At 44.5% G+C, this 23,011-nt stretch overlaps 1 protein-coding gene across 1 annotated transcript in view; it reads left to right on the plus strand.

Annotated features, from left to right (window-relative positions):
- Lama3 (laminin subunit alpha 3) overlaps positions 1 to 23,011 on the plus strand; it is a 240,668-nt gene that overhangs the window by 180,488 nt on the left and 37,169 nt on the right. The window contains exons 42-59 of the mRNA XM_021215025.2: positions 1,039 to 1,145; positions 3,383 to 3,433; positions 4,457 to 4,608; positions 8,619 to 8,729; positions 8,840 to 8,951; positions 9,124 to 9,291; positions 9,896 to 10,092; positions 11,588 to 11,704; positions 12,332 to 12,486; positions 12,740 to 12,881; positions 13,531 to 13,633; positions 15,368 to 15,481; positions 15,567 to 15,746; positions 17,007 to 17,149; positions 20,299 to 20,469; positions 21,284 to 21,435; positions 21,577 to 21,739; positions 22,152 to 22,285. Coding sequence (XP_021070684.1) covers positions 1,039 to 1,145; positions 3,383 to 3,433; positions 4,457 to 4,608; positions 8,619 to 8,729; positions 8,840 to 8,951; positions 9,124 to 9,291; positions 9,896 to 10,092; positions 11,588 to 11,704; positions 12,332 to 12,486; positions 12,740 to 12,881; positions 13,531 to 13,633; positions 15,368 to 15,481; positions 15,567 to 15,746; positions 17,007 to 17,149; positions 20,299 to 20,469; positions 21,284 to 21,435; positions 21,577 to 21,739; positions 22,152 to 22,285 — 2,472 coding nt within the window. The remainder of the gene's footprint in view (positions 1 to 1,038; positions 1,146 to 3,382; positions 3,434 to 4,456; positions 4,609 to 8,618; positions 8,730 to 8,839; positions 8,952 to 9,123; positions 9,292 to 9,895; positions 10,093 to 11,587; positions 11,705 to 12,331; positions 12,487 to 12,739; positions 12,882 to 13,530; positions 13,634 to 15,367; positions 15,482 to 15,566; positions 15,747 to 17,006; positions 17,150 to 20,298; positions 20,470 to 21,283; positions 21,436 to 21,576; positions 21,740 to 22,151; positions 22,286 to 23,011) is intronic.

Raw genomic sequence — 23,011 nt, forward strand, 5'->3', positions numbered from 1 at the left:
CAATTCTTGATTTTACAGCACAAGCCATTGGTGTTCTGTTGAGGAATTTTTTCCCTGTGCCCATATCTTCGAGGTTTTTCCCCACTTTCTCCTCTATCAGTTTCAGTGTCTCTGGTGTAAAGCATGCTTTTTAAGAATAAGGAAGAATTAAATGTCCCAGTTCTTTGTATGACTTTATAAAGGATATATACTACTTCTGATCTTTTCTGTAGAAACTTTAGGTGTAGGTAAGACATGAAAATAAAATATTTTAGACTGTAGATCTTCTACAGAAAAGAAGAATACAGGGATGGTCAGTATATAAAGCCTAAAGACTAGCATGTTACCACTGCATGGTGACTTAGATAAGCCACCTCAACCTTATTAACAAGGAAGAGTTTCGAACTGACTTCTCAGTATAAAATTTTAACATGTTTTAACTTTCTTACTAACTGAATTTAAGAGTTGAGGCTATATTTGAGGCACATTTAGACTTTAAGGTTAGGACTTGACTCCTCTCTGTAGTATCTAGAATAACTGTGGCTCACGGCTATACTCCTGTCAGTAACTCTACCTCCCTATATACCCCACTGCTGTAATTAGTGTCAGTGTAGCTTACACGGCCTTAAAATCACACATTAGGAAAAGGAGAAAGTCTTCCTCTGTGTAAACAATTAAAACTCCTGGATTTATGGCTATGAATGCATTGGCTTCAAATTAAGCAATGTCTGTGATGTCATCAGGAGCACAACCCTGAATAAAATCGAGTGTCCCCCCACGTCTGTGTTGCTCACACTATTTATTCCTCTGCCATTGGGCTACCTGAGTGGTCAGGAACACAAGCAAGTGGGCGGGGAAGAGCCACCCTGTCAGCCTCTGCCTCCTGCTCTGACTAGCCTCCTTTATGGGATAAAAATGATGCCTTTCGTGAACTGTGCGTCCTCGCCAGCCTGTGTCACCTTCCCAGTTACTCAGCTGTAGTGTCTCAAGTAGGGAAAATAAGGTGTGGTAAATGAAGGGTTACTTGAGTATTTCTTAGCCTTTTTGTGTTTTGTGTAGGTGTGCACCCGGATATTTTGGGAACCCCCAGAAATTTGGAGGTAGCTGCCAGCCATGCAATTGTAACAGCAATGGCCAGTTAGGCCCTTGTGACCCCCTAACTGGAGGTAAGTTCAGTGCACATCCCTGTGGACCTGCGTCTTAAAGTTGCTATGATACACCAGTTTCACATGCATAGTATAGGACTGGGGCTCACAGACTGCCCCTTCTCTTGGCAGGCCTGGAATGCATGTGTAATAGTGGTAGATTCGAGGAATCATTACTTCAATTACATTTTTTTTTAAAGTAAATTGTTTTAAAATCCCAATGAGTCATAGGTCACATAACTTCAGATCCTCTTTGGTGATTTTATTGAGATGTTCTTTGGGCACTATAGGTTTTTTTAAACTTTACTTTAGAGTTACATGTATGTGCCTGCCTGAGAGTATGTACACAAGCGCGCCAGTGTCAGTGCAGGGTGGGAGGCACAGACTCCCCCCACCTGGAATTGGAGTTGTAGTTAGCACCTGACGTGGCTGCTGGGACTTGAACCTGGGTCCTTGGCAAAGTAGCTCTTACCCACTGGGCTGTCTCTATACTTGCACACTATAGTTATTTTTATATCAGCTCTTTTCATGTGAACCTGAAGAAATTAGTCTTGTTTCTCTCTTAGTTAGGATGTAGTCAAGTCAGAGGTATGGATATTACATACTGCGTGAAAGATAATTTGTCACAGTTTCTATGGATTCATTCAGAAAAACATATTTTTCTGACACAAAAAAAGAATATTCACTTCATTCACTTCTTTCCTAGAAAACACTGATATTACATGTTAGGAAAGTGGCACGGATATACTTAGGTAAACTCTCTTAAAGCAGGAACTCTTTTTCTTGGGCGGTTGCTATGCCCCTTTTATTCCTAAATAACTACAGGGTTTCTACCTGACTACTGGTTGTATAGATCCCAAATGAAGGACACAGAAACATTACTACTTATTAATAAGCTGTAGGCACTGTGCCGGGCAGGTTCTGAGATGTTCTAGTCCCTCTGCCTGGTAACACCCACACAGATGACAGTCACCTGCCAATCTGGGGTCACCCAGGCTGCTTCTGCTCCATTGGCCTGTCCTCAGGGGCACGTGTCTTGGCCACATGCTCCTGGTCCATCCCATTTGATGGCAGTCTCCTCCTCTCTCTTCATCTGCCTCTCAACCCCTCACTCGATTCCCAATCCTACCTCCCATCCATCATGTCTGCCCAGTCCTAAGTACCAGCCACTTACTGACCATGGGGAACATGCTTCACAGTACATCGGTTAGCATAGCATCCCAGTATCAGGTTTCAGTCTGGTCTGGGGCACAGTGGTCAGCTTCTGAATGCACAATGCACAAGATGAACCCCAACATTCTCTCATCTTACAATTGTGGACAAGTTGAAGAATTAAGCCAGCAACGCACAGATTAAAGCATATCAAGCAACTGTCCCCAAAGCAAGACACAAATGGGTTAATACCAACCCAGAACAGTTGCTTGAGAGATTGAGCCGGGGATTCAGAAGTTCAAGGCTGGTCTGGGTAATTTCTTGATGGTTCAGCAGTTCAGAGTGCTAACTGCTCTTCCAGAGGACCACAGCTCAGTGCTCACTCCGCAGATCAGGAAGCTCACAGCTGTAACTCCAGCTTCCGGGGACCTAATGCCCTCTTCTGGCCTTCACAGATACCTGCATAGATTAGGCATATACACATACCTATACAAAAATAAAATGAAAATAAATCCTAAAACCAAAATAACTGAAGTAACAAGGAAGACTGACTATGTAGCCCAGAGGGAGAGCATCTGCCTGGCAGGTGTGAGGTCCTAGTCAGTCAGAGGGAGAGCATCTGCCTGGCAGGTGTGAGGTCCTAGTCAGTCAGAGGGAGAGCATNAGAGCATCTGCCTGGCAGGTGTGAGGTCCTAGTCAGTCAGAGGGAGAGCATCTGCCTGGCAGGTGTGAGGTCCTAGTCAGTCAGAGGGAGAGCATTGGCCTGGCATGTGTGAGGTGCTAGTCAGTCACAGGGAGAGTATCTGCCTGGCAGGTGTGAGGTCCACTTTGCATCTCCACCAAAGGAGGAAAAGGAAGGTAGGCTATGCTATTCCTGAGGAACCACCCTGCTTAGGGGAAAAAAAAAGTAAATATACTGAAGGGGGCCACCAGGGAAGGTTCTGTTCAGGTTGATGGCGTGGGTCAACTCTGGGAAAGGCAGGCCAGTGATAAGTTTGTGACTGGCAACTAACACCTTCTAAAACAGGCTTTCCTGGGAACCAAGTTAAAGGGTAGGTGAAGAAAATATTTTAATAAAAATGTTTCCTTTTGTCCCTTGATTTTAGACTGTGTAAACCAAGAACCCAAAGATGGCAGCCCTGCAGAAGAATGTGATGGTGAGCCTAGAGTCCTTCCCTGCTTTCCCCAGTGGGTGGCACTGCCCAAAAGCTCTCTGGATTCTCAAATGAAAGACACACACACACACACACACACACACACACACACACACACACACACTTTGATATGCCTTGATTAGCTCAATGGTGGGGCACTTCTAAACCTCCCCATGGCTAGCAAACCCTCCCCTCCAGTATTCCTGAGTTAACATCTTTAAAACTCTCTATTTCATCTCTGCTACCCCAGAACCAATCAGGGAACTGGCCCCTTTAAGTTTCATCTTTCTGCTTCCAGTCATGATGATTCTCTGTTTCCCCCTACCCCTCAGTCCCTTGCCTGAGCAATCTAAAAGTCCTGCCCCATCTCCCTGCCCAGCCATTGGCTGTATGGGAATTCTTTATTATAAATTGAAGCCAGATGGAAGCAAGGCTTTTGGGAGCCAAAATAAGACAAAGTATCAGAACCAACACAGGGAGGAACAAGCTTGTCCCTGTCAGCTCCTAGCTGTCTACTATCAACAGGCCTCCTTACCCATCCCAGCCTCAGTTTTATATGGAGAATAGACACACAACACCCGCTTCATACAACTTGTGGGGACGTTCTGAAGACGTCACATCACTTAACATCTGATTGTCTGTGTGTAGCAGGACATGTCTGTAAACCTATCACTTGGGATGCGGGGACATGAGGAGCACTAATTTGATGTAGACTGGGCTACTTCGTAAAGCCCAGTCTCAAAAAACAATCAATCAAATAATCACTAGCAAACACTCCATAAACAAAGGGCAGTTGCTATTGTTTTCCCAACACACAAAATAAGCAACAATCTGCTAAGGGTCACTGTCCCTAGTAAAAGTGCTCACACACATCTGGCTCTCACTCTTCAGAGTGCATGTGCCTTCCTGAGTCACCTTGGGCGGTGACTTCTGCCCGTGATGGTCGTGTCCGAGGGGACAGTGTTCGCTGTGCCTCCTCTGAGCTCTAGGCTGCAGCATATTTGCCTTTCCCTGTGGCCCCTGCAGACTGCGACAGCTGTGTGATGACGCTCTTAAATGACTTGGCCTCCATGGGTGAGGAACTTCGCCTGGTGAAGTCAAAGCTGCAGGGGCTGAGTGTGAGCACGGGTGCTCTGGAACAGATCCGGCACATGGAGACACAGGCCAAGGACCTGAGGGTGAGTCTTCCGTGGGGATCCAGACCGTTGCTCAGCGAGGATGGCTGTGTCTTTCTTTCTGTTGGGCCTCAGTCTGAGGTCCTCTATGGATTCCCACACCCCAAATACAAAATAGTCTAGTAAACTTTAAATCATCTCTAGATTACTTGTAATAATTGTTAAGTATAAATTCCATCGAAATAACTACTCTACTGCACTGTTTAAGGAATAATGAAGAAAACCATTACTACATGTTCAGTACAAATACTTTTTGTCTCAAAATCTTTGGACTCCACAAATGAATGTTTCTTAAACAGGAATCAGGGTACAGATGACCCCACTTAAAGCTCAAGGGTTTTCTTTCTTTCCCTGATACATATGAAGGGCCAGTTTTCACTGGTGAGAAGCATTCGCTGACACACAGGCTAACACTAAGCGGAGGTTCAATGCTCACTGAACGCTCCTGGGCTTCCTTTTCTCATAAAGTGTTCATTTCTGTGACTTGCATTCAGGAGATTCAAGCACAGCCTTAGTCAAAGCTAGTATAATTCCTCTTAAAACAGTTGCTGGAACTTTCTAGGGAAGTATGTAAGTCAATGTGGTCCTTAAATGGTTTGGTTTCTAATAATCAGTATGTTCAAATTTTACAAATGGCATTAGACTCTGTAGTTCATGTATTTCTTCATGAGTAAGAGTTGGCTGTGGATCCCTTTCAAATAATGGGTCCATTCCACCCAAATGACCAAATGTATTCACTCCAAATTGTTCAGAGGTCATCTCCTGTTCCTTTAAAATCTGTTAAATCTTCAATGCTGCCCCCCAACCCCCATTCCTGCTGTTGGTATCTTTTACTGGTGTCTTTCTCAACTATTTATTTTATTGGTTTTTTACTAGCTCATCAATTTTTCTGTTTTCAAAATTTCTGATTTCTTCTCTTTTATCAGTCAAGGCAGAAGACTTTATTACTACTATTTTGATATTTTACTTACTCTAAGAATGTCCTGGAGTGAATTTGGATCATATTGATCCTCTTCATTCCTTCAGGGTCCATGCCCATCTTCCCATGGCCCGGAACTTCATGTCCTATTTTGTTTAAAACAACTAACCAGTTGATGCCAGTGTGTGCTACTCTGGAGTATGCAGTAGACTTACTCAGAGTCACATCCTCAAATAAAATGCACTCTCCCTGCTCTGGAAGCCATCGACTATCAACATCTCCTCCTGAGGCCCTCCCCCCTCCACGCTCAAGTGTTGACTGGCTTGATCTGTCTTGATCTGTCTTGATCTTATGCAGATAGCCACAAGTGCTGTGAGTTCAGGAGTGTGATGGTCCTGACATATCCTGAAGATAGTTTCAGTCTGATCCTTCCTGACTCTGGCTCTTACAGACTTCCATTCCCCCTCTTCCACAGTGGTCCCTAAGACCTGGGGGAATGCAGTGATACAGACATCCCAGTTGTGTCAAGTATTCAACTGGCACTTATTCTCTGCACTGTGACCAGTTGTGAGTTTCTACATTAACCACCAACCATTGCACAAAGGAACTTCTCCGATGAGGTCTAAGAGCTGCCCTAATTTTTCTGTTAAGAAATACAGCTTTGTTCAGGTCGCAGAGACATCAGGTTAACTGACCAGGAAGCCTGCTCCCTGCTGAGTAGCTCTCACAGTTCTGGAAGGTTCTCTGCAGGCTACTGTGGAGAAATGTCATTAGCTATCTTACCCAGCTGTAAGCCTTACAAACCACAGTATTGATCAGCATGGTAAGATGGGTCCATGGCTGCAGTAGTGCACAAATATCAAGTGGGAGGAGACATGGCTGCTATGGTAAGTTAGCCAAGAGCCAGACTGGGGAGCTCACATGACTCAAGGGTGCACCTGCTCCTCTGTTCTGCTAAATGGACATAGTATCAAACTGATCTGATTGCCACTCTTACCCATGTATTTTTGTTTTTCTTTCTACATTCTATAAAATAATTTGCTATTCATTATCTAGTTTCTTATGGTTAAAGTTCACTTTACAGATTTAAACGTTTCTTGTTACTAACATAAGCATTTAATGTTGTAAAGAAATGCTTCCCTTAATACTACCTCTGCTGTATCCCACAGACTTTATGGTACTGTGTTTTCATTCACATTCAACTCAAAACATTTTCCTATTTTCCTGTGAAAGATGAATAACCCATGAATAATTAGAAATATATTGCTTCATTTCCCGATCAGATTGTTTGGATGACCTTCTAGTATTGATGTCTAACTTAAATCTTTTTGTGGTCAGAAGCAAACTATGTAAGAACCTAATGCCTTTGACCAAATGTTGAAGTTTGTTCCAGAGTTGGGATATAGTCCATCTGGGTCAGCATTCTCAGTGTCCTTGGAAATGCGGGGCTAAGAGGGTACTCTAAGAAGTGCTGGGGCCGTGGGTCCGAGTCAAGCTCTTTCAAGTGATAGTGGGGGTTACTCTTCCCATTGATGAAGGCTGAACACAGAGCCCGGAAACTGTCCAGTACTTACTGCTGGCCACAGGAGAAAAGAGGCAGGCCATGGAAACTCCGTCATCCTGGAACCGTGCTGGACAACAACACCCTCTACATTGTCACAGTGTACCACAAGTCCTGAGTCTTAGACTCAGGGAGCAGGATTTTGAGTGGGGACTGCAATTGTTATGAGGTCACTGGAGATGACAAAGGGCGAGGGGTGGAGGAGGAACTCCCAACGACTGCACGAGCCTGCCAGCATTCAGCAGCCACATCAATCAGAATGCAGTCAGTCAGAAATGACAGCACATTAGAGAAATGAACAGTTGGAATGATTCTTAAAAGAGCAGCATCCATTGGAAGAAAAGAAATGAGATGAAGGGCTCTCACTAGAAATCAAGTAAAACACAGAGATGAGAGACCCAGTGGAAAACCATAGACAGAAGGAGCTCTGCTTACTCAAGTACAAGACTTGAGGTCAAGCCAAGACTAGACATGGTGAAAGAGGCTTTGGGTAAAGCCTCAAGAGTGCATCTGGAATGAGCTGATGCCAGTGGCTCTGTCTGAGTATAGAGAGAGTTAAAGGTAATTCTGGACGAACAGCTCCTTTTCATCCCTTAAGGGATTTGATGCCATGGTTTATAGGTTTAATATAGAGAAGATGAAGAAAAAAGCGTTTGCTGTTATAAAAGAAAAGGAAGCTTCGTGAGTTAGTTGCTTTAATGATGTGGTGCTAAGCTGCCCTGAACTTCTCCACACAGATGCTAGAACTGGAGTCTTTGAATTTAAGGGTTTTGTTGGGCTTTTTGTTGTTGTTTTCAGTACAATTAGCTATATTACTGCTTTTTATATCAGGATAAGTACAGATTTTAAAAAGTAAGTATATTTTATAATCTGAAAATAGATATATTGGGTAAAAGTACTGTTTTCTGTTTGAGGGCAAGGATGCTAATTCAAGTAAAAAAAAAATCTCTTGTCTTGTGGATTTGCTCTAGTTTGGGTCTTTAATGCTAGCCCCCCCAGCCCCTGTCTGCCCAGTGCCTAGGCTCTGAGGGCTATTTCCTGGTGTGTAGCTTTTGGTGAATGGTAGGAAATGTAAGAGGTGAAGGTGGATGATTGGGTGCGTGTTTTCGGGGGTGTGGGGGGGTGGGGGGGTGGGTCTTTGTGGTAGCCCAGCCCCTCTCCTGCCTAGGTTCCATTCCCTGGCTCACATTGTGCTTCTACCATCAAGTGCTGACCCCCAGGGCACCTAAAGCTGGGCAAATCCGACACCTCTAAAGCTGTAGCCAAAAGAAGCTTTTTATTTTACAACCAATTGTCTTAGGTAATGATTAAGTTGATTGTGGTGGTAGTGGAAAGAGGGCCAACTTTATTTTGAGACTGTACCTTAATTTACATCAGAAAGTAGACTTGTCTTATTTCAGAGAACACAGTGTTTCCACCCTCGCACCCCCACCCCCCCACCCCGGGAATCCAGCATTGGTCTTGTTGAAGGACACTTAGCTGCCCTGGCAGAGTTTGCTCCAAAATGAGGTTTCTCTCTGTATCTGCTTTCAGAACCAGCTGCTTGGCTTCCGTTCTGCCATCTCAAGTCATGGGTCCAAAATGGATGGCCTGGAAAAAGAACTGAGTCATTTGAACCGGGAATTTGAAACTCTGCAAGAAAAGGTGATGTACTAAGTCAATTACCTTAACATTTTCTTCCTTGGAGGATCTTTTCAGTTTCATTTTCCTTTTTAATCTAATTCACTGATCATGAGTTTATTTTTTTCATGTAGGCGCAGGTCAATTCCAGAAAAGCACAAACATTATATAACAACATTGATCAGACAATCCAAAGTGCCAAAGAATTGGACATGAAGATTAAAAACATCGTTCAGAATGTGCACAGTAAGAAAAGTTCCCCAGTCCAATTAAAACCTTTATTGCATAACCTTTGTTACATATTTTTGAGAGCTCAGCACTATAAAAGAAGATCCCACAGTGACACTTAAAAGATGAACAGGGTTCTCCACAGAGCCTCCAGAGCCCTCGGTTTAATAAGCTCCTTGATGTTTTCCAGTTCTCCTGAAGCAGATGGCTAGGCCAGGTGGAGAAGGCACGGACTTGCCAGTGGGCGACTGGTCCAGGCAGCTGGCCGAAGCTCAACGCATGATGCGAGACCTGCGAAGCCGAGACTTTAAAAAGCACCTCCAAGAAGCGGAGGCCGAGAAAATGGAAGCCCAGCTCTGTAAGGCCCGGCCAGGATTCCCACGTCCACCCTTATTAGCTTGAAGTGTGATCTGGAGAAGCGCGCAGAGGGAGGAACGTCTCAAGTCAGCAAACCTTGCTGTTAGAGACTGCGCACTGGGAACGGGGCTTCCCTTCCGCCCCTGCAGCCAAGACTTTTCTCCATTGCTTCCAAGAGGCATAAAATCTTACCACGGTGTAAACACCCAAAATATAATTCTAAACTTCAAATATTTGTGTCATACCCTCCTCTCCCCCCCCCCCCCCATACACACCTTTTTTTCCCCTCTGAGGCGAAATCTCACACTTTAGCCCAGGCTGGTCTGAATCTTCCAACGTCAGCCTTCCAAGCGCTATTTACAGTCTTGTCATCAGTCACACGAGAATGACAGCTGCTGCTCTCGGGTACTTAGGACAGCCAAACAAGGCAGTTCACGGATGCACATGATAGATCTACATAAGTAGTGCTTTCCCTTCTTGTTCCGTCTAAGGCTCCGGGGAACGATAATGGGCTAAGCAAGAATTCAGCTTTCCTTCTGTAGTTCTGGGCCCCAGGCTTCACTAAACTCATTTCTTAAGAAAAGATCATAAATTGTGTGTTGCAGTACTGCACCGGATCAGGACCTGGCTGGAATCCCACCAGGTGGAGAACAACGGACTGCTAAAGAATATTCGGGACTCCTTAAATGATTATGAGGCCAAACTTCAGGACCTGCGGTCCATCCTCCAGGAGGCAGCTGCCCAGGCAAAGCAGGCCACTGGCCTCAACCATGAAAATGAGGGGGTCCTAGGAGCCATCCAGGTGAGCCACAGGCAGGAGCTTCCTGCTTGAATTAATGGTTGGGATGAAGGGAACTGGGAGTGTGACCTGTCGAGTTATTCTACCTCAGACCCTGATCAAACAGGTGTGAGGCATTAAGTGCAGGACTGGAGTCATTTTGCTCCACTGCTACTAGAAGATTCTGAAACCACAGAGAGAGAGAGCCCACAAACTGCCACAGCCTGCCCATGGTTAGAGAGTTACTGAGGAATAAATTCTGCTGAGTAGATGAGACATTCGTTAGGTCAGAATTAATTCAATGTGTTTCCGATGTTTTCAGTAACATTTTGTGTCAGATATTATAATAGTCACCAATACTGGCACTTGAAACAACTATCTACCTTTTTATAAGGAAGAGGCTGAAGCATAGGTCACATGCCATTATACTTGCAGAATAAGGTAGAACTTAACATTTCAACACACACATAATGACACACACACATGATAGGTAGGTAGGTAGGTAGACAGACGGACAGACAGACACTTTCTTTTTGGCATTTTGAATCAGGCCCATGGCCTTAATGTTAGATGACTGTTTTAATATCAAGCCAATACCCCCAGCCATATAGTTTATATTTTTGATAGTGAATATCCTACACTAAAACAACAGCAAAAAACCTGTAAAGGGTTGTCCGATGACAGAATGGAATTGAATAACACAGATTGGTTCCAAAACCCACCTTCAGGAGGTAGGTGGCTGGAGAGATGGCTCAGTGGTTAAGAGAACTGACTGCTCTTCCAGAGGTCCTGAGTTCAATTCCCAGCAACCACATGTAATGAGAATTCATTTGGTGGTTCACAGCCATCTGTAATGGGATCTGATGCCCTCTTCTGGTGTGTCTGAAGATAGTAACAATGTACTCATATACATAAAATAAATAAATAGATATTAAAAAATAAAGCAAAGCCGCACAATTAATTTAAGAATTAATGAATCTTGTTAATCCTCTCGCTGCTCCTTCTCAGTGAGCTTTGTGCTTTGCAAAAGAGATGGGGAGAGAGAGGAAGGGAAGAGAGGGAAGGAGGAAGGGAAGAGGAAAGAGGGGGAAAAAGAGGAGCGAGCTGACAAATGTAAATCCGTGTCTCCTGAGTGGGTGACACATTCCACTCTCAGGGCTGCTCTGACTGTGCCATCTCTTACTCACGTGCCTCCTGCATGCTCCCTGCGACTGGTGTGCCGAGAGGCTACTGGCCCTATTTAATTTATTTAGTTAAAATCTATGTTCTGTTCTCTCCTCACTGGTGGAGTCAGCTGGGTGTCTGAGGTGTCTTCAGCCACGGTAACAGAGGATACTACGGTAACACAGCAACACGTAGTGAGACTTCTGGCTCCATCATTTGTATCAGGCTAGGCTGTTGTCAGCCTCAGGAAACCATTTTTTACTGTGACGTATTTGCTGTTGTCCTGTAAAGCTGTCTGTGCTTTCTGCTAATGTGCTATGGCAGCTGTGCACATGTGCTCTTGTGTTCTCTCCAGAGACAAATGAAAGAAATGGATTCCCTGAAGAATGACTTCACCACGTACCTGGCCACAGCAGACTCCTCCCTGCTGCAGACTAACAATCTACTGCAGCAGATGGACAAAAGCCAGAAGGTAGCAGAGAAACATCCGCACTAGTCAAGCGGTTATTGACAGGAGGGAAGCAGTGGGCTAAACTGTTTCTTCTTGAGTATGTCCCTCTGCACAGGGATGGCAGCTCTCTACTGGGCGGGGAGCATCAGTGCTGGGGGTTCTTTAAGTCTATCTGCATTACCTCATTTCCCTGCAATGATCAAGTCATCTTTTTTAACAACAACAACAAAAAAGTATTGCAATGCTATTTTAAGAACAGCAAACATGCCTTTCCTAATGGGAGACACTGAAGACGTGATAAAAGCTTGGCAGTCTTCTTAGCCTGATGGGCATAAGAATCTTGCCCAGTATCTGTTTCTGTATCCCCAGAAGCCTTTCCATCTAAGAGCCCCACCTTGCTGATGACAGAGCAGTTTTATAAACCTTATAAAGAGGGTGCTCGTTAGAAGGAAGGGCATCCGCGATGGCTGCAAACTTAGACTGTTGGCAGTGCCGCTATCTGAAGTAACTAAGGAGATGCTGATGCGATAAAATGACTTAGTAAAGATAACTTCTCATTAGAAACATCATTTGTGAAGGAGTTTAAGAAAATGGCATACATTTTCATCCCTTGAATTTCTATTATGTTTGTTTATTTGGAAAAAATAGGAATATGAAAGTTTAGCTGCTGCTTTAAATGGAGCAAGACAGGAGCTGAGTGACAAAGTGCAAGAACTCTCCAGATCTGGTGGCAAAGCACAGCTGGTGGTGGGGGCAGAGAAGCATGCACAGTCTTTACAGGAGCTGGCGAAGCAGCTGGAAGAGTGAGTGCCTGCCTGCAGAGGTCTGATGTCATAAGCATCAACCATTCACTGGGCTGGCTAGGACCCTGGAGCAGGGAGGAGGGCTGGACGAAGGCCAGAGCCCCACCCACAACCCACAGACCCAGTCAAAACCAGAAATGAGGTCTTTCTCTCAGACTGAGTGCATGGCACATGCCATGCAGTCACTGGGGGTGGCAGCCCCAAGCAGTGAAAGGATGCTGGATGGCCTAACCCTCCCTGTGTTATCTTCCAGGATAAAGAGAAACACCAGCGGGGATGAGCTGGTGCGTTGTGCTGTGGACGCTGCCACAGCCTATGAGAACATCCTTAATGCCATCAGAGCAGCAGAGGATGCAGCCAGCAAGGCCACCAGTGCCTCCAAGTCTGCTTTCCAAGTGGGTACCTGGAGCTGTACTGGCAGCTTGCTGGGCTGCCTCTGGAGGCAGCTCATTTGCTTACTCTCCCATATGTGGGACAGTGTTAAAAATATTATTTATTCAAAATAATAAGAGCTTGTTATATGTGCCAGACTGGAGTTTGGTCTTGGTATGGATCATTTCTGCATTTACTGACTCTCTTATATCAGGAGTGTGATTTAAAATTTATTTATACAACTAGATAGAAAATATACTGATATCAGTTTTGAAACTAAACAAATATTTTATCCTGCAAAAGCATTTTTATGCCTTAATTAAAAATTGGCATTTACCAAAGGATAGATTTTTTTCTTGGAATCAACTGGACTTCCATTTTCTCTTAGTGCTTAAATCTGGGCATGTCTGTGGAGGCCTTTGGCAACTAAATGATTGCAGGGGCTTTAAATGGGCTTTGCCATCTGTCGTCAGAGTTCAGCCCAGCTCCTTGACCACAGGTGTCTGCCTAGAGTCCTAACCACATCATTAGACAACAGTGTATGATGCATCTCTCTCAGGTCTCCTTCTTTAAAGATTACAGATACGGGATGTAGGGCTAAGGTGGAGAGTCTTCCTCTGCACTTCCCAAGGCAGAGTGTCTGCTTAAGGCTGATAAATGTTTTGCTTACAGACAGTGATAAAGGAAGACCTTCCAAAAAGAGCTAAGACCCTGAGTGCTGACAGCGAGGAACTGTTAAATGAAGCCAAGATGACACAGAAAAGGCTACAGCAAGGTATTAAGAGGGGCAGATGGCAGGGACACTCAGGGGCTTTAATCAACCTGTGGGCACGTGGTCCGATGCAAAAGTGGGTTTTGAGTTCCACAGTCAACGCATTCACCCAGTATTCTTACGAGCCCTATCCACCATGCATGAACTCGACGCAGCCCTTACACAGATGATGTCTGGAGAATGACAGCCTTCCTTGGCCTGACTTAGGAGTATACTGTGATCATGGCCATGGGAAGCCATTTACTCCAGACCATTACAGCAACTGCTTCAAGGCGCCTTAGATCCTAAAATCTTAGCAACTGAAAGTACCAAGAAATAATAGCTGCTAGCATGGGGCATGAGAACACTTTAAGCATCAATTTTACCTTTGATAATTTTTCATCTTATATACTTTATAAGAAAGAATTAAATTGCCTTAGCATGGAGGTATAGCTCATGGAGCAGAAGCTTTGAGACACAGGTATAGAAGCCATCCATCTGAAACTCTGGAAGCCCCAGGCTTTGAAAATACTGCCTCTTGAATTTTTATGGCCTCTTCCAGGAAGCCACAGCCAGGTGGGCATCTGGACTCAGTCTTTGCTCAATTTCTCAGTCCCTTCTGAAGGATTTATACTACTTCTTCTTCTTCTTCTTCTTTTTTTTTTTTTTTTTTACTACATGTGTTTTTGAATATCAAATGCATAAGAAGTAAAACCCAGAAAAAGTATGTTCTAACATGCAACCATTAATCAACATTAAGATTTTATTGAACTATGTCCACCTTCTTTACCGTTGGGTTGGTATGCTGTTGTTTGCTTGTATACTTGTTTTTCGTGGTGCTGTGAATCGAACTCAGGTCCTCAAGCATGGCCCAAGCGTGGCCCCATACTAATCCTCCTGTCTCTACCTCTTCAGTGCTGGGTAACAGATGCAGCCGTGTCCAGGATGAATGTTTTAAGAGTATTGACTGTGTTGTTAACTAAAGTCCTGTAATCCTAAGGAGGCCTGCGTGCCCAGCGTGGCGTGGCTGGTAGCTTTCCACATCCCTGAGGTGGCTGCGGGAGGAGCTGGGATGTGGACCGGAACCATTTTGTTTACCACTTTATTTTTAGTGTGTCCCTTTGAGTATCTCTGGTGAGAACCCAAGGACAGGTACATTCATTGTTCTGCAGGAGCAGAAACAAATATCCACTCAGAGTCCTTTGTGAGAGACTCTCCCAAGAACAGTGCGGTATTGACTGTAAGTCACCCCTTAACAGTCCTGTCTTGGCTGCAGGTCACCCCCTTTTGTATCATTCATTTGCTCATTCAAACATTTATTCATGGAACAAGTGTGCCCCAGTACTAAGTCCCAACCAGTACAAGCCAAACCCTGCATGTTGGGGCACAGCGGTTAACAAGGCAGACACTCTTTCAGTAAGCTTTGCTTTGGCCAGAATGAAAGTCCAGCTGTCCCCTGGTTTATTTTGCATCTCCCCTTCTTTGTGTGTCCCTTTATGAAGCCAGTCACCACAAGGCTCTGGTAAGCTGCTTTTTCAGCCACTGTGACCAGAGATGCCCATGTCTGTGGGCTTAAGTACTGCAACAGCATCTGTGGGGTAGGGACCAAGGAACATGTAAACTCAATGGTCTGCAGACACTGCCTACTTCAGAGGCCACAAATGCTGTTGGAAGATACAAACCCAGAAGTAATTGCTTCTTGGTGTCCTCCCTCCCTCCCTCCCTCTCTCTCTCTCCCTCCCTCCCTTCCTTTAGAAGTCAGTCCAGCTCTCGACAGCCTACAGAAAACCCTGAAGACCGTATCAGTTCAGAAGGACCTCCTAGATGCCAACCTCACTGCTGCCCGAGATGATCTTCATGGGATACGGAGAGGTAGCCATCACCCTGCACCACTGGCCATCGTTTCTGGGGGAGAATGCATCATCTCTTTACACCCCGCTACTTGTGTGTGCACTAGGTGATACTGACAGTGTGGTGAGCAGTGCAAGGAGCGCCGTCAGGAATGCCAACGGAATAACAAGCAAGGTCCTGGACGGGCTGACCCCCATCCAGACAGATTTGGGAAGGATTAAGGACAGCTATGAGAGCGCACGACACGAAGACTTCAGCAAGGCTCTGATCGATGCCAATAACTCAGGTCAGGATGTCTTAGCTGTGTTCTCTGTTGCTAAGAATTTGATCCATTTCAGTTCCTTTCTGGTAAATTCTGACCTCAATTAGGATATTAGAAAATAGTTTCATGTAATATATTTAAATAGCACAGGTGTACTAATAGAGATACCAGGGAGGATGTCTCATTTTGTATTTGTGTGTGCGATGTATATGTATGTGTTTGTATGTATGTGAGTGTAGAGGCCAGAAGTTCATGTTAAATATACTCTTCAGTCAGTCACCTTCCTTTCTCTCTCTCCCTTTTTCTCCCTCCCCCCCCCACCTTCTTTCTTTTTTTCCCTGGAACAAGGTCTCAATGTATACCCCACATATCCACAACTGCCCTGGACTTGATATGTATATCAGGCTACCCCATGACTTAAAGATCTATCTGCCTCTGATCCCTAAGCGATAGGATTGAAGATGTGTTGCACCATGGTCTATGTCCTTCCAGTCTCTTAAAAAAAAAGTGTTATGTGCTTGTGTGCAAGTGTGCATGTATGTGTATGTGTGTGTATGAGCACGCACCCACACATGCACAGTACACACACATACATGTATACAGGCATGCTTAGGACAGCTTTGAGTGTTGGCTCTTGCCTTCCACTTTGTTTTGAGGCAGGGTCTGTTGTTCACTGCTGTGTATGCCATGCGAGCTGGCCTGTGAGATTCTGAAGGCTCCTGTCTCTGCCCCCACCTTCTGATAGACAGGTGCACTGCATTCGGTTTTTTATGTGGGTTCTGGGCATTCAAAATCAGACCATCATCCTTGAACAACAAGTGATTCACCCTCATAGCCATCTCCCCCTCTCCCTCCACTTTATTTTCTGAGACAGGGTTTCTCATTGAACTCCTCAAGCTTCCAGAGTGGTTACTTTACCAACTAAGCCATCGCCCCAGCCCCAGTCCTACAGAGCTCTCTCTCTCTCTCTCTCTCTCTCTCTCTCTCTCTCTCTCTCTCCCTCTCTCCCTCCCTCCCTCCCTCCTCCCCCTCTCTCATAGTGGGAATTCTTAATCATGGTATATTAAGTTATGATTGCTATCAAAGGATAAGAAAAGAAATATTTTTCCATATAACCAAGGAAAAGAATTTGATACATCATGACAGAAATCTGTAATGAATTTAGGACAGTCTTGCCTAAGGTTATGGTCCATCTTGCTTCTAGGCTTGCTAGAACAAATATTCTGTCTTTAACCTTTTCTCAATGTACTGTCTAAAATTTCCATTCTCTCATTTCACCAACAGTAAAGAAATTAACCAAGAAGTTGCCTGATCTTTTTATCAAGATTGACAGTATCAACCAACAGTTGCTGCCCCTGGGGAACATCTCTGACAATGTGGACCGAATCCGAGAGCTCATTCAGCAGGCCAGAGATGCTGCAAACAAGGTGGGTGTTCCATTTTGCCCTAGCTGCTGCTGCTGGTGAACTCCTTACCGTATTCACCAGGAAAGGAAAGGCTTTTATTTATACAAGAATTGGTTGTTTGTCTTCTCTGAATTCTGATTTTAAACATGAAGTTTAACAATCTTTTGTCACCTTTCAAAAGGGCGCAAGACCTCTGTCCCCTCACTTTGTGCTGCATCAGGCAGCTGAGGCGTCTCCAGCTTGGAGTTCACACAGGCAGGATGAAGGGGTTTCTTTCCAGTCTCACTTTTCAATCTGCAATCGCAAAATCAAGGGAAGGGTCTGTGGTCGCCTTTGTGTGCCACAAAGTATTTTATTTTGAAAGTATTGGAGTCCATCTTTGTTGCGGATGGAAGACACAGGATGTTTGTGCCTGCGCCCCCAGCACTTTCAGGGGTAGAGACAAGAGGGCCACAGACTGGATGGCTGCCAGCCAATCTCCAGGCTGAGAGAGGGACCCTTTCTCAAGGAAATAAGACAAGAGCTATAGAGCAGGACATCTGACATTCTCTCTGACTTCTGTTCATGTTCAAGCATGTGTACTTGCATACACACATACACACACACCCATACACACACATTCATACCCATACTCACACCTATATATCACACACCCATATACTGACACACCCATATACACACCTCTACACATACCCATACCCAAACACCCATACCCACACTTCTATACACACCCATACCCACATCCATATATACACCCAGATATACACACCTATACACACATCCATACATCATACACCCATTCACTCACATCTATACAAGGAATGCTAGTTGCAATAAACTTTATATACTGTTTTTTTAACAAAAAGCCAACTGTTTACAGTACTATGTGTTAATGAGCTAGACTCATGCACATCACCCAGATCAACCTACAATATAGTATTCAGCAAAGCCAATTTTGATAAAGGTTTGATCATATACATTCAGATACAACATCTAAATGTGAAAAGAGAGCCACTGTAGCTGATAAGTAAGCAGATACACCTGCGGTTGTGGATGAGTCGTACATAGTGCAAATAGTGAAGCCTGCATGAGCATTTGTATACAATGCCACCTCCAGAGTGCAGTGGCTATAGGGGAGAGGAGGCTGTGGGGAGAGGAGGCTATGGAGGAGAGGAGGCTGTGGGGGAGAGGAGGCTGTGGGGAAGAGGAGGCTGTGGGGGAGAGGAGGCTACAGAGGAGAGGAGGCTATGGGGGAGAGGAGGCTGTGGGGGAGAGGAGGCTGCAGGGACAGTGCTGTTGGCTTTGTCTCCTGTCTTAAGGTGTGAGCCAAATGCAGGCAGCTAGCCTCCAGCTCTTACCCCACACACATTATCTTCTTAATTTAAAGAGCACAGATGAGTTCGCCAGGAGATAGAGAGCAGAAGGCTTGGCAAGAGGAGACTCAACAATATGATTGGGTCTCCTTGGACGGCAGATGGGTGAGAGGGAGTGGGTAAGAGAGCTATGATATGAGCTCATAAAGTGAGTGAGGGGCCCGGCCTCCCCATCACGTGTATGAGATTCCAGGAAATACTTTAGTGCTTGACAGAGCATATGTTAGCATGAGTATCATTGCAAGACTGTCATTCTTTTGCTTGCTAGAGGACATTTGTCTTCTGTGGTTTAGACTGAACCCGCCCAGTCTCAGCCCACAGACCCGTGCTGCTGGATGACTGGAGCTGACAGTTCATAAAATCTAAGTGTGATATTAGGAAGTGATGTTTGCGAAGCTTTGATGCTTTAAGTCACATGGGATTGGTAGACTTGTTTCATATTCCTTGTTTGTTTCATTTTCCTGTAATTTTAGTGTTACAGATATATTGGTTCATGACAGATCAGTGTGGGAGAGCCGGGTAGGGCAGCCATCGTGGAGTATCTAAAGATGCACTGTACGCAGCCTTAATGGCTGTATGTACTCACGTGTGTGGAGGCCAAAGGCCCTCATCTCTCGCTCTCCTCCTCATGTTTTGAGACAGTCTTTCCTGAAGTAGAGCTTGTGTTCATCTTAGACTGCCTGGCCAGCAGCCCATGGGCTCCTCCTTCTCCTGGGGATCGAGACTCAGGTCCTCATGCTTACATGACAAGTCCTTTACTGACTGAGCCACCTCCTCAGTGCCAGTGCATGCAGTTTTAGGGACTGAATGTCTGAAGTAAATACAGGCATGGTGTGTAACACACTCATTGGAAAGCAATTCCGGTTTTAAAAGTGGTGATGTTTTAAAAAGAGGAACCAGCAGGAGGGTCACAGATTCGAAACCATTCCGGGTGTATCTGTGTGTGACCTGGTTAAAGTTAACCCTGGCTCAGCTGGAACTCAGGTGAGCCTGAGGCAAGCCTGGACCACATAAATCCTGTCTCAAAGAAAATATCTAAATATCTTAACATATTATATTTAAGCATATGGAAGTACCGTCCTAAGTGGCCCATGATCATTGACTCCTTGGCACAAATCCCTTTTCGGTAGGAATTACCATTAATGTTACTGTCATTGTCAGCACTGCCATTGCTGCACAGAAGACTAAATTGACTTCTTAATGGCCCTCAGCCAATTCACACTAAGAGTAGATAAAGTTATCTCTGCAGGAAACTTCATAAATTTACAACCTGGGTCCACTTTGGGTGTGGTGGTACAGCCTTTAATCCCAGCACTTGGGGAGGGAGGCAAATAGATCACTGTGAGTTGAGGCCAGCCTGGTCTCCAAAACGAGCTTCAAATGAGCCAGCGTTAACTTTAAACTTGTCACACACACACATGTGCACATGTGCGCACGCAGGCACACACATGCACGCACACACACACACNCACACATGTGTGTATGTATGTATATATGTGTGTATATGTATGTGTATATATGTGTGTATGTATGCATATGTATACATATATATGTGTGTGTGTATATATATATATATATATATGTGTGTGTGTGTGTGTGTGTGTGTGTGTGTGTGTATGTATGCATTTGTGTATATATATAAAACACAACAACTAACCTGGGTCCAAGAGGCATTACTTCTTCCTGATGCTTACTAGAGAACTCAGGACAAGCCACTGTGGAGGGATGGTGTAGTGATGGCCACAGAACTCCACAGTTGTTCCACTCCTCATTCTTCCATCTCACTCTTCCTCACAGGTTGCAATTCCCATGAGGTTCAATGGTAAATCTGGTGTCGAAGTCCGACTGCCGAATGACCTAGAAGATTTAAAAGGATACACATCTTTGTCTTTATTTCTCCAAAGACCCGACTTACGAGAGAACGGAGGCACTGAAGATATGTTTGTCATGTACCTTGGGAATAAGGATGTAAGGATTACAGATTTACTTGCTTTACTAACAAAATGGTTTGGGGGTGCCACCTTGAGACTTGTGATGTAACTGTGCCACTGCTATTTATTTGCTTGTCCTACAAAGACAGTAACAAATTCCACTACCCACCACCCTCCCTTCCGTGCTATGAAGGTGCCTAGAGAGACCTCCTGTCCATCGTGGATATGAGCTGCTGATGAGAAGTCTTACCCAATGGGCTTAAGATGTAGGCACACATGTGTACATGTGAGCACATACATGTTTACAGTGGTAGTAGGATCAGTGCGTTCTCCCAGATCTATAGGAACTAACAGTGGTTGTTCCTCACAGGTCTGTGTCTTGTTCTCTTCCTGGAAAGGCACAGCCACAGATGCCTCCCCACGTCGGAGGGGTGGGGTCCACATAGAAATGAGGCCTGAAGCAAAACAAAGCCTAAACTCGATGACCCCCATTCTTCATCCTGAACTTGCTGACTTTAGTTCTTAGTCCCTCCTTCTGATATGCTTCTTCAGTCTAAGAGAAGGATAAGTACTAACTGGGCCAAAGTCAAATTATCTAAAATATGGCAAGACTCAAATGTTCTGTAATGACCCATTAGTAAAACATTTAGGATCCTCTGGGGGTGGACATTGAGAGTTTGAAAAGATCTAAGGGTTCTGAGTTCTTGTCTGTCTATCTGTCTGTCTGTCTGTCTGAATACTTCCCTGTCTTAATCTTCATGCTTAAACTCTGTTTTAAAGTTTCTTCAAGAAATTCCAACACTGTTTCACTTTGAACGAAACAACTTCTAAGGTGGACTTTATGTCTCTAGGCCTCCAAGGACTACATTGGCATGGCGGTTGTAGACGGTCAGCTGACATGTGTCTACAACCTGGGGGACCGAGAGGCTGAAGTTCAGATAGATCAGGTCCTGACGGAGAGTGAGTCTCAGGAGGCAGTTATGGACCGGGTGAAGTTCCAGAGGTACAGTCCAGCTGACTCTTGCTGTTTGTGAACTTTACCAGCCTCAGCAAACTCTCCCACTAACACGTTACTCAGCTTTTAGCATATAGGCTTTGAATTCTTTCATTTTCTCCTACATTTTTATGGTCCAATTTTCAACAGAATATATCAATTTGCCAAGCTTAATTACACCAAAGAAGCCACATCTACTAAACCCAAAGCCCCTGGGGTCTATGACATGGAGAGCGTCAGTAGCAACACACTCCTTAATTTGGATCCTGAGAATGCTGTGTTTTACGTCGGCGGTTATCCACCTGGTTTTGAAGTAAGTATCAATGTTGACTCACCAAGTGGAATGCTTTAATTTTGATGTGGTATAATGACTTCATGTCTGCGTCTTAACTAATTCTATACAAAAACTAAATTAACCATATACTCTCAAAGCACACCCAGATGTGACAGCTAAGATGTACTTCCTTTGTCCAGTGTTTTAAGCTTTAGAGCATTAATTTAATGTACTGCATTGATAAGTATTAATATCACCTCCATTTTTCAGATGAACACACTCAGGCAGGGAAGATTAATGACCAGCCTGAGTTTAGACAGCTCTTAAATGTCAAAGCCCTGAACCACTTCCTCCACTCAGATGCTTAAGTTCACTGGGGGAAGTTTTGGTACTACATGGTCACTTTCCCTTCCTGCTCAGCTCACTGGAACTTTGTCTGTCTCTCTCACAGCTTCCACGCAGACTGAGGCTCCCTCCGTACAAAGGCTGTATTGAACTAGATGACCTCAATGAAAACGTTCTAAGCTTGTACAATTTCAAGACAACTTTTAATCTCAACACCACTGAAGTAGAGCCTTGTAGGAGGTAAATGAAGCTTGGAGGACTTTGTCCCTAGGGCTGGGCTGGAGGCGTATGGTACTGACACCTTGTAGTGGTGGGTAGGTTCTTGATGTTACAATTCATTGCCTGGGGCCAGTATCACTTCCCCTGTGTATGCAGATAACACCCAAAACACCCCATCCTTAAGATATTTGTAAAATTCATATCCAATAAACAATTTAGGATAGTCAAAAAAAAAAGATTTAAATAACATGCATCTTGCCCTAGTTTATATACTGCATTAGGTTGGTAGTTTTTTCAGCTTTTAAATGTATGAGTCTGCCCGGGCATGGTGGTGCATGCCTTTAATCCCAGCACTCAGGAGGCAGAGGCAAGCAGATTTCCGAGTTCGGCTGTCCTGGAACTCACTCTGTAGACCAGGTTGGCCTGGGCTATATACAGAGAAACCCTGTCTTGAAAAACCAAAAAAAAAAAAAAAAAAAAAAAAAAAAAAAAAAAAAAAAAAAAAACCAGCATGAGTCTTTGGGACTGTGAAGTGGGTCCATGGGTTGGACAAGCCTGAAGACCTGGTTTTGATCCTTGAGTCCATGTAAATGTTGAAGGAGGAAACCAACTCCACAAAGTTGTCCTCTGATCTCCACATATACCACTGTAGTACACTTACATTCATAACACAATGCATGATAATAAAAATGTAATTTTAAAAAACAAATCTTAAATTTTTGGTGCCTCCTACCACAAAAATACTCA

The sequence above is a fragment of the Mus pahari genome, chromosome 15 (genome assembly GCF_900095145.1).
Source record: "Mus pahari chromosome 15, PAHARI_EIJ_v1.1, whole genome shotgun sequence".
In the NCBI taxonomy this organism is placed as follows: domain Eukaryota; kingdom Metazoa; phylum Chordata; class Mammalia; order Rodentia; family Muridae; genus Mus; species Mus pahari.